The 14,219-nt window shown below is 56.4% G+C and overlaps 1 protein-coding gene across 2 annotated transcripts in view; it reads left to right on the top strand.

Moving 5' to 3' along the window:
• The window catches only part of DSCAML1 (DS cell adhesion molecule like 1), a 339,394-nt gene that overhangs the window by 257,409 nt on the left and 67,766 nt on the right, over positions 1–14,219 (top strand). For both annotated transcript variants that reach the window (XM_082683408.1, XM_082683409.1), the window contains exons 9-11: positions 1,787–2,065; positions 2,421–2,540; positions 3,419–3,595. In XM_082683408.1, the coding sequence (XP_082539534.1) occupies positions 1,787–2,065; positions 2,421–2,540; positions 3,419–3,595 (576 nt within the window). The remainder of the gene's footprint in view (positions 1–1,786; positions 2,066–2,420; positions 2,541–3,418; positions 3,596–14,219) is intronic.

The following is a 14,219-nucleotide window of genomic DNA, read 5'->3' as shown; positions in this document are numbered from 1 at the left end:
CCCAGGCAGTAGGCAGCCAGAGATTGAGATGGGGAGATCCAGACAAACCAGAGCCCCCGTGGACCTTGATCTGGGCCCTGGGGGGAGCACGCATGCCTGGGCAACTGTGTTTGCCGAGGCACGGGCTAAGACTTGGAGCGGCGGGTGGTCACGGCACACTGATGGAGCCCCTGTAGCAGGATGAAGGGTAAAGTGGCAGAGGAGACTGGGAAGGTCAGTTAAACACCCTGCTGAAGGTTATGGCTCTCATCCCATCCCTCCAAAAATGTCACTTCCTCCGGACCTAGGCTCTTGATCAAGAACTTTCCAAGGGAGCCAAAGGGCTGCCAAGGGTGATTCTATGCCTAACCCCCACCACTCTGGGGGGGAAGCTCCCTGCTGAGCCCTGAAATCCTTGGGGTGCAGGAAGGGCTTTGGGGTGTAGGGAGGGCCTTGGGCATGCCTAGGATGCCACCATCCTCTCCCCCCAGGGCTCGGCCCTGCTGGTGGTCCCTGTGGGTAGGCCTGGGGTGGAAAGCAGCAGGCTTCCCAGGGGGCGGGGTGCTGGAGCCTGGGAGAAGGCCAGAGGACTGTGGACAGCCTTGTAATTTAATTATTTGATTGCAGAAAGGAGATCTCATCTACGGGGTGCTCAGCCTTGTTAAGCTAATTGTCTGTCTCCTTCTCTCTCTCTTCTCCCCCCACTTGCTGGGGAAGTCGCTCTGGCCTAATTGAGTTATCATGAAGATAATGGCTGATGCCCTAGCCAGAGCTGAAAAAGGAGGATCCCTCTCACAGAGGCTCAGGCTCCAGACAGGCCCCTCAGGGGCGAAGATGTGGGCTGTGGAGTGGGCTGGATCTCTGGGCGGGGAGGGAGGCTGTGCAGATCCCGCTCAGCCGGATGAGTGGCACACTGGTTGTCTCACAAAGGACAGGGCTCCCTCTCTGCTCCTCCCTGCCACGCGACGGGGGCTCACTGATGAGACGAAAGAGTCTTTGGGCAGGGCGTGTCTGGGGTTTCTTGGAGAGGCACCAGGCAGCACAGGGAGAGAGCGTGGACCCTGAGAACAGGGACACCAGGTCTCAATTCCCTCTGTCACCTCTTAGGAGCTAGATGGCCAAGGGCAAGTGACTTCTCCATTCTGAGCCTCAATGTTCTCATCTGTGAAGTGGGAATGGTTAAGCTACATCATGTTATTGGGGAAGGATTCAGGGTGCTAGCACATGAAAACCATGGGCAGGGCTGGGGCGGGAGATGGGAGCTCTGCTGGAGGAGGCCAGCAGACAGCATCCTGGCTTTCGGAGGCACAGCTGTGGGGCAGGAGCTGGGGACAGTCTCAGTGCCCCCCTTCACACTCACACAGTCCCCCACGCCTGACTTTGGGGCACAGCACCCCTGTCGTTCACAGGTCTCAGAGAGCTGACATATCTTTGGGATGAGAAGGTGGCCCCGGGCCATTGAGGAGCAGCAGGCGAGTGAGGGCAAAAACCAAGCAGCGTCTGCAGGCAGATGGGAATCCAGGAACACAGCATCATGGCAGGGACAAGTCTGAGGGTCAGGATTAATGCAGGCCCATGAATGCCCTACACAGAGACAGTGGGCCCAGGCCTGGGCGGTCAAGGGGATGAGAGCAAACCGCCAGGGGCAGCCCTGTCTGCAGGTATAGGACAACGCACTGCCGCCCTGGGGAATTCTACCCCCAGGGGCAGGAGGAGCCCGGGAGGTGAAGCCGTGAGGCAGTCGCTGCTGGCCAGGCTGGGGCACACGGGGGCGTCTGACAGCATCCACCCCCCTTTGCCTTCCCAGTGCCCCCTCTAATCCAGCCCTTTGAGTTCCCACCTGCCTCCATCGGCCAGCTGCTCTATATCCCCTGCGTGGTGTCCTCGGGGGACATGCCCATCCGCATCACCTGGAGGAAGGATGGACAGGTGATCATCTCAGGCTCGGGCGTGACGATCGAGAGCAAGGAATTCATGAGCTCCCTGCAGATCTCCAGCGTCTCCCTCAAGCACAATGGCAACTACACGTGCATCGCCAGCAACGCGGCGGCCACCGTGAGCCGGGAGCGCCAGCTCATCGTGCGTGGTAAGCCGAGAGGCTGAGGCTGGGGAGTGAGGGCCCAGCCCCGTTGGCTGCCAGCAGTGTCTCTAGATTGGGGGTTGGAAAACAGCTGGCCTTAACTAAGATCAAGAAGTTCAAATCTCTTGCTTTCCAGGCCCAGACCCAGAGGCCCTGTTCAGTTAGCCACTGGCAGGGTGAGAGCTGGGTCGCGGGACTCCCAGTCCTCAGCAAGACCCCTCAGCATCTTGAGTTCCAGAGCTGCCTCTTCTAAACTTGACCATGGTGCAGGCAGGGCTGGCACAGACGAGGAGGTTAGAGACCACAGAAGAGCATTAGAGACAGATGACTGGTTTCTCCCTGACCGTCCCTCTTCCCACAGTGCCCCCGCGATTTGTGGTCCAGCCCAACAACCAGGACGGCATCTACGGCAAAGCCGGCGTGCTCAACTGCTCAGTGGATGGCTACCCACCGCCCAAGGTCATGTGGAAGCATGCCAAGGGTGAGCCCCTGGCCAGCCAGCATTTCCGAGCCCGGTCAGGGAGTGGGGAGAAGGAAGCTGATGGGGGCTTGGGCCCGTTTTCCCACACACAACTCCTACCCTTGGGTGGGAGCTCTAGGTGGGAGTCCTGGGTTCTAAGCTTTCAGGGGATCCCAAGCTGTACTCGCTCTGGACGTTGTCCTCCGCCGCCCTCGGGGATCGGTAGACTGGGAGCAGCTAGCATGCCGACTCTAGATTTCCTCTAGTCCCCACAGATTGACCTCTCCTCTCCTCCATCCAGCCCTAGAACTCCGAGTATGTCTACTTTCCCCAGCCCTCCCCACCCTGCTTGGGGTCCCGGAACCTCCTAGGCCCCTGCTCCTCACCAAACTATTCTGGGATTGCCGTCCTTGGAGCCTAACATCATCCCAAGGGCACAGTTGGTATCTGACCAAGTCCCATGCCAACCTCTTGTCGTAGGCCGTGCCCATCACTGACACTGGGGGGATGGGGAGGAGACCACAAAGCCGCCCCTTGGAAGATGGCTGGCTTCTTTCCCAGACCTGGCCATCCAAGACCAGGCAGCTGCCGTTTTAGGGCTCCATCTCGCCTTTGCCTGTGGCCAAGTGGCCTGAGACAACTCTTGGTCTCCAAGCTCAGCCCTGAGGCTCAGCGCCAGGGCAGGCTTTGAGCTGAGGTCCCCAACTCCACCCCCTTACCTGAGAGCTGGGGTAGGGTCAGACCTCTGTGAGGCCTTCCAGCCACCCAGAGGAGCACTTTGGGAGTGCTGCAAGATAGCCCTAGGTCAGCAGGAGAAAGATGTCCGTTGGGGCACTCCAACCTGACCCAACCTGTGTGATAGCCTGGGCCCCAGCCCCCTAACAGCTGCCTCCTTCCAGGGAGTGGGAGCCCGCAGCAGTACCACCCGGTCCCCCTCACCGGCCGCACCCAGATCCTGGCCAACAGCTCACTGCTGATCCGCCACGTCCTGGAAGAGGACATGGGCTACTACCTCTGCCAGGCCAGCAACGGCGTGGGCACCGACATCAGCAAGTCCATGTTCCTCACCGTCAAGAGTGAGTCCTACCCGTGCACGGCGCTCCTAGTCCCCCAACCACAGGCTGGGGCCCGTCTCCACACTTGCCCAGCGGCCACTGTTCCATCTGTGAGCGGGAGGCAGGGAGGGTTCCTGACCAGAGGTGCACTTGGGACACTCAGGTGGGAGGCTCAGACTCCCTGTGACCTTGGCCAAGTCACCTCATCTGTCTAGGTTTCAGCATCTTCCCTGTACTAGAGGTTCATTTCCAGCCCACCCTCCCCACCAAACTGCTTGAGAAACACAGGAACTGATCACGGGAAGGGGAAGATATTTGGGGAAAGTCAAAAGAGCACTGAGACTCATCTGTGACTTCTAAATCCCAGAACGGAGCTGACCTCACAGCCTCAGAAGCCCAGAATATCCCGGAATTCTGTTAAATCCCATGCAGATATTCCTACCAAATAAGACTATCCCTTTAGAGTCTTGGGGTCCGTATCATGGTCCCGCGGGGAATGGTGTCAGAGGAACAGTGTCCATCTGACCCTGTGTCAGGAAACGGGCCACGGGCCATGCGGAACAGGGGTGAGAGCCCGTGTTTTAACACCCGACCAAAGCCAAGTGGGAATCTAGGCACCATGTTGTCATTGTTGTGACCTTGATGAGTTTGCTTGACCTTGCCATCCATACCTCATTTCCCTGGTAGAGACCCATCCCCGTTCTGTTCTGCGTCAGGAGTGAGTGCGATAGTACGTGGCGAGCGGCCCGTGTGATACCGGCATCCAGCCAGCCTTCAAAGGCTATTGGTACCGGCCGTCCCTGCAGGGTCAGTGTGGGAATGAATGCCGAGGGCAGTGCCCAGTGTGGGGTCCCTCCTGGAAGAATCCGAGCTTCTTTATTGCTTGCCAAAGCCCGTGTTCAGCTCCGCACCAGACAGGGAAGCCCCAGCGATCGATGCGCGGGGAGCTCCGGGCACCGGAATCCCCGCCCTGGGGAGCCGCTTCCCTCACACTATCAAAAAGCACTTTGTCCTTCATAAAACCAGGCAATCAATCTACATCCCTCAGCCGGGGAGAACTTCGCTAATTCCGCCTGCGTGAGGTGAGAGGGATCTAGCAGGCACCTCGCGGAACCGTCCCTGGAAGCCTATCTTCCCGCCCCCGTCAGCAGCGGGGATGAGCCCAGACCTTGAGTCTTTTTTATCTTCGTGTTTGTCCTTTGCTCTTTCTTCTCGAAGCCAGGGGATTCCGCCACACAAGCGTGGCTGTGGCTTTGCGGCCCCCGGTGTGTGGGATGAGGGGGGACACGGGGGACCCGGCGGCCAGGAGGCGGGCGGTGTGACGTTCCCTGACATCCTGGAGGGACCCGGGGCAAGTCACCTCACTCCTCAGGCCCCGCATGTTTCTGGCAGCGTCCGTGCTGCGTGGCCCAGGCAGCTGAGCGACAGCCCGAGATGCTCAGAGGAAGCCCATTTTGTAAATTCAGGGCAGCCCTGTGAGCGTGTGCCACACGGACTCACACACACACACACACACACACACACACACACACGAGGCGATGTCAACGCCAGGCCCCCTCTTCCCGAGGAGCTTCTTACCACGCCCATCACCTGTGGGCACAATCTGGAGCTCGTTCCCTCCTCCCCTCGCCCTCGACCTGTTGTCAGCCACCTTGTCACTCGCCTTTGCTTCCTTCCACAGCAAGGCACACGCGCACACACGCCTTTCTCACATCTGCTCCGTCTCACAGACACCTCGGGTCATATTTTCCCGCTCGCCGCACCTCCCTCGCACTGCCGGGGATGCGGTGTCTCTCCACACCTCCTCGCACAGCCTCTCCTCTGCTGCCACCACCCTCAGCCGACGGGCCGTCTTCCAGCTGTGCTCTCTCCGACCGCCTCACACGTGTGCGCTCCTTAGATGGCCTTTCCCTGACACACTCCCTGGGCCACAAACGCCCCCTTGCATACCAGCCCCGTGCTCCCCGGTGACCCGTTCGGCCATGCTAGGGGGCCCCCTGCACCACCCCGAATGACAGCAGGACAGGAGGAGCAGGGCCGGGGCATTGGAGGCCTGAGGGCAGCCGAAATGGAAAGGCTGAGCACAGCACAGCCTCTCTCTGGGGCTGGAGGGTCTCCTGGCCCTTCTGCAGCCGCCTGGACCACGCTACAAAGCAGAAGAGGCTCCCGAGACCGTGGGATGGGGGTGGGAGTGGGCACTGGGATGGGGCACAGAGGGTCCCGATTTTCTTTGGGAACTTCGTCCACTCCGCCTCCTGACGTGTTTACGCAGGCATGTTGCTCTAGGTTACCGACCCCCAGCTGCTCCCCTTGCTCGTCCTCCTCTCCTCCCCGGTGCTGCTCTGTCCTTTCCTCCTTCATTCCCTCAGCCTTCTCCCATCTTCCCACCCTGACGTCAGTGGAAAGGGCACAGGAAGGTAGGGAAGAACGTTCAGGACCCAGGCGCGTGCGTCACCCGTCAGGTGGCTGGGGACACGCCATTCCTGGCCATCCCTTAATCCATCTCAAACACTCACCACCACCAATGCTCCCCTCACCCAACTGCAGACCTGGCCACAGGAACTGCCATTCCAAGGTCTCAGAGCCAATGTCAAGGCTTGTGTCGTTGCACACTCAAGGAAATGTTGACCCAATATGGCGCCACTCTGTCAGACCTCATCCTTTTGTGAACTCTGAGAAAGCAAACTGGCCCTCATCCCAGATAGTAGCCAGATAGAGGAAGTATAAACATCAAAGGGACGCACATCATAAAAAGCATCCAAGTGTCAAAGTGGACATTTGTGGTTGGTTTCTCTTAAGGAGTGTCTGTACCATTGGCCCCTATGGTTTGCAATAATAATTCAGTGGATCTCCACTGAGCGCTCGCTAAATAGGCTGACTGAACACCAAGACTAAGAGCGTGGACTTTAGAACCAGACGGGTCTGGGTTCAAATCCCAGCTCTGCGACTTGATAGCTTTGACGTTTTGGACTGTGATCTCTGCAAGCCCCAATTTCCTTCTCGATAAGTTTGGGATTAGAATACTTTTTACTCATCAGAAAGGATTACACGAAACACGGGCTTAGAGCAATTAACGTGATAACGTGGCACCAAATACACATGCAATAATCCTTAATAATCGTTCGTTTGGGGGGCTGAAAATCTAGTGATGAGTCCGACAGAGTTGCTGTTTTCAGAGAATTTAGAATCTTGAGGAGGAGGTAGACATCTACCCCAAACAACTATTATGGACAAAATGACAAGTGCCTCACAAGGCAACAAACAAGGCAATACAAAGAGAATCAGGGAAGGAAAAGTCAATTTTGACTTTGGGGTGAATGAGGAAGTGTCCAGAAAAGCTCCACAAAGCAATAGTCTCTAAGTGCGGATTAACGGACACGAGGATCTGGTAGGAACCAACAGCGACAGATGTCATTCCATCCTGGAGGAAGAAGCACAACAACGGTGTGGAGGCAGGGCAGTCCACGAGGGTCATCTGGTAAACTGGGAACTTCAGTGTCTGGTGGAGACTGAAGGGAATTGGACAGGGAGCACGAAAGGTCAGGTGCTTATGGGCTCTGGAAGCTAAGCCCTTCCTTTCTCGGTAGCATTGACTTTTGATGTCAGGCAGCAAACTAGAGTTCCAAGCACTCAGGGGTCTAACGGGAGTCAGAATTCCAATGACCCTTGTAGGCAACTGACCAGGCCTGACTGGCCCCCCACGGCTCCCTGGTCCCCCAGAGTACTGGTGTGAGCTGAGCCCGTGATCGCCTGAGCTTATGGCCCTGCCTTGCCACTGTCACAGGCCAGCACGTAATAACTTAGAGAGCTCTTCCTCTGCCTGGCCTGTAAGTTCAGCAGGGAATAAGTTGTTTCCCAAGAAGGTAAGGCACTGGCTCAAGGTCAGTGGGTGATATAGTCCCAGCTGAGACCGGAACTTCCCTCTGTGGGTTCCAGGTTTGGTAGGAAGTACAAAGACCTGGAGTCAGAAGGTGCCGGCTCCAGGTCCGTGACTCACCGGCCACATATCCGAGAGCTATCCCCTTCCTTCTCTGGGCCTTGGGGTGCGCCTCTGAACAGTAAGAGTCCTGTTCTAGAATCTGGCCCCTAACTGACCCCAAGGTTCTTTCCAGATCAAACTATCTATGGTTCTCGCAGTGTCCGTGGTCTTTTCAGGACATCAGACCTCCTTCCAGGACTTGGTTGAAAGTAAATATAATTAACAAAACACCACAACCAGCTACCTTTTATGTCCATTTGAAAATGAAAGAGAGAGAGAGAGAGAGAGAGAATGACCAAAAGGAGGAGAAAGCAATCCTTCCTCCAACTGGCACATAGGGGAAAAAAAAAAAACCATCTTCAAAAAGAATGCTTTACGGAGAGGCAGGTGAAGAGCCAGGCTGCTTAGTCTGCGGTGCGAGGGGCTGTGTTTTGATGTCATCACCATGGCGGTGGCTCCCTGGACTCAGAGGCCCTCTTGTGCCGCCGGTTACCTGATTAGACAGGTTCTATTATATCCCCCAACTCTCCTCCACTTTGTAAATGCTCCGGCGATTGGGCCGAGGCAGAACTCATGGCCAATTAAACCCACAAGGGCTCTTTGTTTGGTCTGAGTTTTGATTTGTTTGTTTAGCAAAATGTCAGACCAATTAAAGCCAGATCCAAGAGCCCTCTCCTAGCATACATCCAGCTGCCGAGTCACTGGGAGGCAGGAAGCAGGAGGCTGGAGCCAAGTGGGGACTGGAGGGGGGGAGGGGCCCACGCTAGGGAGGGAAGTCCCGGGCCTGGGTAGACGAGGTCACCGGTACAGAGGGCAGGATACAGAGCCTTGGAAAGACAACCGTGTGTGCCATGACCCAAGATGATCCCAATTTCAAATTTGCCCAAAGGGCATTCTTGCTTTTCAGACAGGAGCAGCCCTTCCCTTGCACCCAGTAACTGGAGCTCCTGCTTGAAAGGGCTTCTTCTGCCCTCATCAACCCCTGTCCCTCCCGCAGGGCAAGGGGTCTATGGCCAAAGGAAATGGCTACCCAGAGCTCACAAACCCCTTCTAGACCACGTTCCAGGTGCCTAGAGGATTCCCTACCCAAATGCCCCAAGCCGATCTCTAGGATCTTCTGCAGTTTTTTTTTTCCCCAATCTGTCCTCCCAAGGAGGGGCCCTACCACCAGCGTGACCCCTAGACTGAAGAGATGGCTATTTTTAGGACACCCATGTGGGTTGGGATGAGCACACACATACTCGTAAGGGCCCTCTGGGCACATGAGAAGAAACAGGTACAAGGAAACCAAGCCGCTGGCCCAAGGTTTTCCTCTGTGGTCCCTGGTGGTAGGGCCTGTCTCCTTACCAGACTGGAGCTCCCTGAAGGCTGGGCCAGTCCTCCCTGCCCTCGTGGGAATGCCTGCCTCCGGCACCCACCTTGGCAGTGGTCTCTGACCACTCTGGCCTGTCTGGCTGGGGACAACAGGCCGACTGACCCCAGCCCTAGATCTGGGGCTGAGGCTGACCGTGCCCTAGCTGGCGAGTTTAGTGACAGTACTTAGCCTGTCCACCCCCAGGGCTGGTCCTCAATCAGCCTCCCCTGCCCAGCCTCAGGGCAGCGGAGGGAGCCCCAGCCCTGTCTGTGTCAAGCCTGGAGACTCTGCAAGCCTGGGGCCTGGCCTCCCGGTCTCGGGTACCCCAGGGAGAGAGGGAGGGGAGGAGGGCATGAACCATCGCCATGATTTCCATGGCAATGATTATCCAGCTGGCTCTTTGGCCTGATTGATTTTTAGACTTCATAGAATACGGACGGAGCTGCGCTTTCCCTCCTGCTTCATCAAACAGGGATGAGCAGAGAGGCTGGACGTAGCGTGTCTCCAGGCCAGGCTCCGTCCTGCTCTCCCCAGTGCCAAATCCTCCCAAAGAGGTCTGCAACCATGGGTCCACCCAGGCTCTCCCCACCCTGTGCAGGACCCAGGGACACCAGAATGAAGGGATGGCTTGAGGGACAGGAAGGCCCCGTGCAGGGAGACAGAAGTCCTGATCTCTTGTCTCAGTGTCCCCCTCTACACACTGAGTAAACGGGGGCCAGTCACTTCGTCTCCCCAGACTCAGTTTTCACCTCTGCTAAGAGAAGTCCCTCTCCCTCTGTCCCCTTCCCTCAGCCCCGAAGACAGGAACAGATCTCAACAAATGGGCCATCTTCTGCTGTTCTGATAGAGACCAGGCAGGCACGTGTTACCAGTTCTGGAACCTTGCTTTCAGAAGCCAGAGCCCTCGGGGTTTTGAGGGTTAGAGATAAAGGCATGTTCGAACAAAAGCACGTGGGTGATCTTCCCTCTAGAGGCCAGCAGTGTCACCCGAGCATGTCCTATCCGGTGCCACAACCCAGCCCCAAACCGGTCCTTTGTACAAGGTTTCAAGGTAGAATAAAAGTCTCTGTGTGGAACAGCCCCCTTTCCTGGCCCCTCCTTGCCTCTCCATGACAAGCCAGGTCCCCAGACAAGCTGGAAGGGACAGCTGGAATGACCCTGCCTGTGTGACTTCTAGTCCCAATGTGAAAGTGCCTGTACCTGGAGACATCTTGGCCCCAGACTCACTGGGGCCCCTAGCTTCTGGCTAGAGGCTTTAGGCGGTTGTGGCAGGCAGTCCCCATGACCACAAGCACAGGAGAGCATCCAGATGGCTCTGGGCTCTAAGGTGTCCTTCAAGACCTTCCTTATGTTCAGCTCCAGCAGTTCTGATGAACAGAATTTTGTGCATCCTATATGCAATCAAGGAAAAGGTGCAGTAAACATTCTGACACACAAGGGAGTGGGGGTTCTCACTGAGTGGCCCAGTTTACTGGATGAGAAAACACAGGCAAGCAGAAAGCAGAAGCAGAGCCTCCAAACCCTGCCCTAAGTTAGGAGCCTTGGTTGTGTTTGGAGACCCTCTGGATGGTAGGGGCAGAACAGATTTTTAGATCAGTCAACTAGCAAACAGGTGCTTCCTGGTTAAATCTCCACTCCTGCGCCCCAGGAACTCAGAGACTAGTGAGGAAGCTGGAACCAACCTTCAGGAAACAAGGCAGGATCCCATGCTAAGGGGTCTGGCTCTAAAAGTGCAACGTTAGATCAGGGATGGGAAAACCCAGCGCAGACAGATGTGGTCAGACAGAGCTTTCTAGAGGAGTGAGACTTGAGCCTTAAAGAAGAGGTGGCAGAAGGAATAGCATGAGCAAAGGCACTGGGGTAGGAAGCCGTGTGGGAGGCCACGGGGAGAATCTCTAATGAGAGGGTGGCAGCCCAGGATTAGGGAGAGAGCGTGTGGAAATAACGGCGGGGAAATCTGCACTGATACTAGGATCGGGAGCAGGGAATGGAGGGAAAGGGGGAATCTGAGGGTCATTAGGAAGGAACAAGCACCAGGTGTTGACGATGCCACGAACATGGAGCCGGGAGAGCCAAGGTTTGAAGCTGAGTTGAGCGGCACCATGGGGTCACCAGCAGAAGCGCAGCCGATGAGGATGGAGAAAGGTGTGTTCACTTCAGCCAGGTCCAGGCAGGATGACAGGGTCCTCTGGGGCAGCTAGACACTGGCTGACACTCTGCCAGGATTTCTGCCTAGAGCAGCGTGGTAGCGCTGGCACAATCCCCACGCCCCATAGGTGACTCTTGAGTCATCGTGTTTAGCTGGCAGGTGTCCTGTCCTGGGCCAGAAAGAATGAGACCAATAGACAGACCAGAGAATCTCCCCAAGCCCTGCCCCCACCCCATCCCTGCCCAGCCCTTGGGGCCTCCAGCCTGGGAGTACCAGGCTTCCGTCTGGCCTCTCGGGTCTACGGACAGTCGAGATGTGGTGGGATTGAGATTCTAAAGATTCTCTCCTGCTCATGTTTGCTCGTGTGCTGGCCTGCCGCTGTCCACTCTTCATTCAGTAGTCACAGAGTCCCCCCGACTACCTCTCCCTGGTGTCGGGGGTAGGGGTTGAGTACGTGGGGCCCCAGCACACTGGCGCACCTGCTTGCCCACAGCCAGCCTGGGCCCGGGGTGGGAGGAAACGGGGAGGGGGTCCCCATGGTGCAGGCAGAGCAAAGCGCACACCGCCTCCCACCTCAGGAAGCCCCCTCCAGCTCCGTGCAGGGAAGCGGGGAGCGGTCCTCCCTGGCACTCGGCACGAAGACAGACCTCTCTCACACCTTGGATCCCTGTATAACTTTCCGGGGACACTTATTTTAAGATCAGTGTCATTTTTAAGACCAGATGGCTTAAAAACCCAGAAATGTGTTCTCCTGCCCTGCTGGGAGGCTAGACACGCAAAAATGCAGAGGTCGGCAGGGTGCAGACCCCAGGGGCACGAGCTTCCCTTCCTGCTCCGGCCTCTGCCTCACCTCACACTTCTCCCTGTGCATCCTCACACCAGTTTTCCTCTGAACCCGTCCCTTCTGAGAACACCAGTCCCATTGACTAGGGGCTCACCCTGCTCCAGGAAAATGTAATCAAGATATAAGCTAACACAGCAACTACAAAAACCCTATTTCCAAATAAGGTCCCATTCACAGGTACCAGGGGTTAGGACTTGACTATGTCTTTGGGGAGCCACAACCCAACCCGTAACAATACCTGGGTGATTATACTGTAACTTCATGCTTTCCAGAACTCTGACGGCTGAAATGTCATCCCCTCCAACATCCTACAACTGTCCTTGTTTAAACGCAACAAGCAGAAACTCCTGTGCACGGAACTCTAGAGCCGGGGGTCAGCAAACCGGGCCTGAGGTCAAACGTGACCAGCTGCCACTTTTGCTGGAAAGCAGCCTTGCCCATTCTTTCTGTCTTACTGCCCAGGGCTGCTTTCAGGCTACAGTGGCCGGGCTGAGTCATCTTAACAGAGACCTATGGCCTGCAACATCTGAAATGTCTACTGTCTGGCCCTTTACAGAAAGACCCTGCTGATCCTTGCTCTAGGGGGATCCCAGCGATGACCCAGAAGGGCCTCTTCCCAGTAACTAGAGATGGCGTCACCATCCGCATGCTGGTGTCCGGTAACTTCAGAGCATTCTCTCATCTCTAACATGGGAATAAAAATACCACCCACCTTCTTGGGTGGTGGGGAAGAGGAGTGGGGAGAATTTGATGAGATAATTCATGTAAAGCATGAATCTAGGTGCATGGCAGAGAGCAAGCATTCTGTACATGATGGTTATTTTTAAGATCAGTGTCATTTTCCCAACATTCTTGGGGAGAGAAGAGGGCCAGAGGCAGGGGAGAAGCGGGTCCCCACCCTGACTTGAGAATATGCCTGGAGGGGGCCTGGGTGGCTCAGTGGGTTAAGCCATTGCCTTCGGCTCAGGTCATGATCTCAGGGTCCTGGGATCGAGTCCCGCATCGGGCTCTCTGCTGAGCGGGGAGCCTGCTGCCCTCTCTTTCTCTCTGCCTGCCTCTCCAACTACTTGTGATTTCTCTCTGTCAAATAAATAAATAAAATCTTAAAAAAAAAAAAAAAAAAAGAATACGCCTGGAGTCTGGGCTTGGACTCCTTGGCAAGCAGCCAAAAACTGACTGACCCCATTTTAAAGCTGGAGAAAGCGAGGCCTGGTGAGCGAGTGGGAGGGTCTCAACAGGGACCACCCCGGAGCAGAAAGCAAGTCAGTATTCTGAGTCTCAAAGATCCCGCCCTTGGAGACCCTCACCCCAACCCCCTTCGCACACACGTACCCACCCACCCCACCCCCACACACACGTGCAAACACACACACACACACACTGTTCTTGCCGGGTGTGCCCCCCCAACACACACACACAGGCAGTGGACAGCAAGGGTCCCATGGGGCCCCGCCTCCCCAGGCATCTCCCCACCACCCCTCAGAGCGAAGCTGATTGCTTGCATGCAATTTGAATTCATCTCATGCTTCAGGTGGAGCTTGGCTAATCAGGGGAGACGTGAAGCCGAAGTGGGTCCAATCAAATTAACAACGCCGCGGCCCTGGCTCTTTAAGAAGGGAGAAAACAAAGCAGAAACCAGAAGGCACCTCCGCCCCTCCAACCAGCTCTTCCCTGGGGAAGCCGGAGCTGCTGCCTGGCTGAGCTCAGAGGACTGCCACCCACCCTGCCCCAGGCCCAGCACCCCGTGTGCCAACAATGCCCCTTTGTGGAGGCTTATCTCACTCCGCCAAACAGGGCTGCCGTTCTCCTCACGATCTTGTTAACAAGGAGGAGACACAAGCCTTTGGGGGGAAGGAGGGGAGTCGGCTGCTCTGGGGGAAGGAGGGGCCCCCTCACCTCAAATGGGTACATGTAATCCTTTCCCAAACAAAAGATGAGAGCTTCTGAGCCAGGAGGCTCCCTGCTCCTCTGACAAGTGGGTTTGTAGAGCTCGCCAGAGCCTTTGGGGTCTCAGTTGTCCCCTGGAAAATCCTCTCCCAAGGGGGCAAAGAGGGGGACATCTGGAAAACCATTTTAGCCTGCCCAGAGCATCCTAATTAGTGAAAAGCTCAGCGCAGATCCTCATGAGGTTTCAGTTAGACTCTCAGAAGGACTTCCCGAAAAGGGGAACTTCTGCCTTGGAGACGTGAAGAACCACAGGACTTTGCTGCCCTTGTTTCGATCCTGTTGGCTCTAAGATGGTCCTCCCTGCGGCGGAGGCAGCACCCGAGGGCATGTGCTTAGAATGGGAGGTAGCACGGTGAAGGGGGGGTTCCTCTG

This window comes from Mustela nivalis, assembly GCF_964662115.1.
Source record: "Mustela nivalis genome assembly, chromosome: 9".
Taxonomy (NCBI): domain Eukaryota; kingdom Metazoa; phylum Chordata; class Mammalia; order Carnivora; family Mustelidae; genus Mustela; species Mustela nivalis.
The sequence above is the reverse complement of the archived record's forward strand: the minus strand, read 5'-3'. Positions and strand labels throughout refer to the sequence as shown.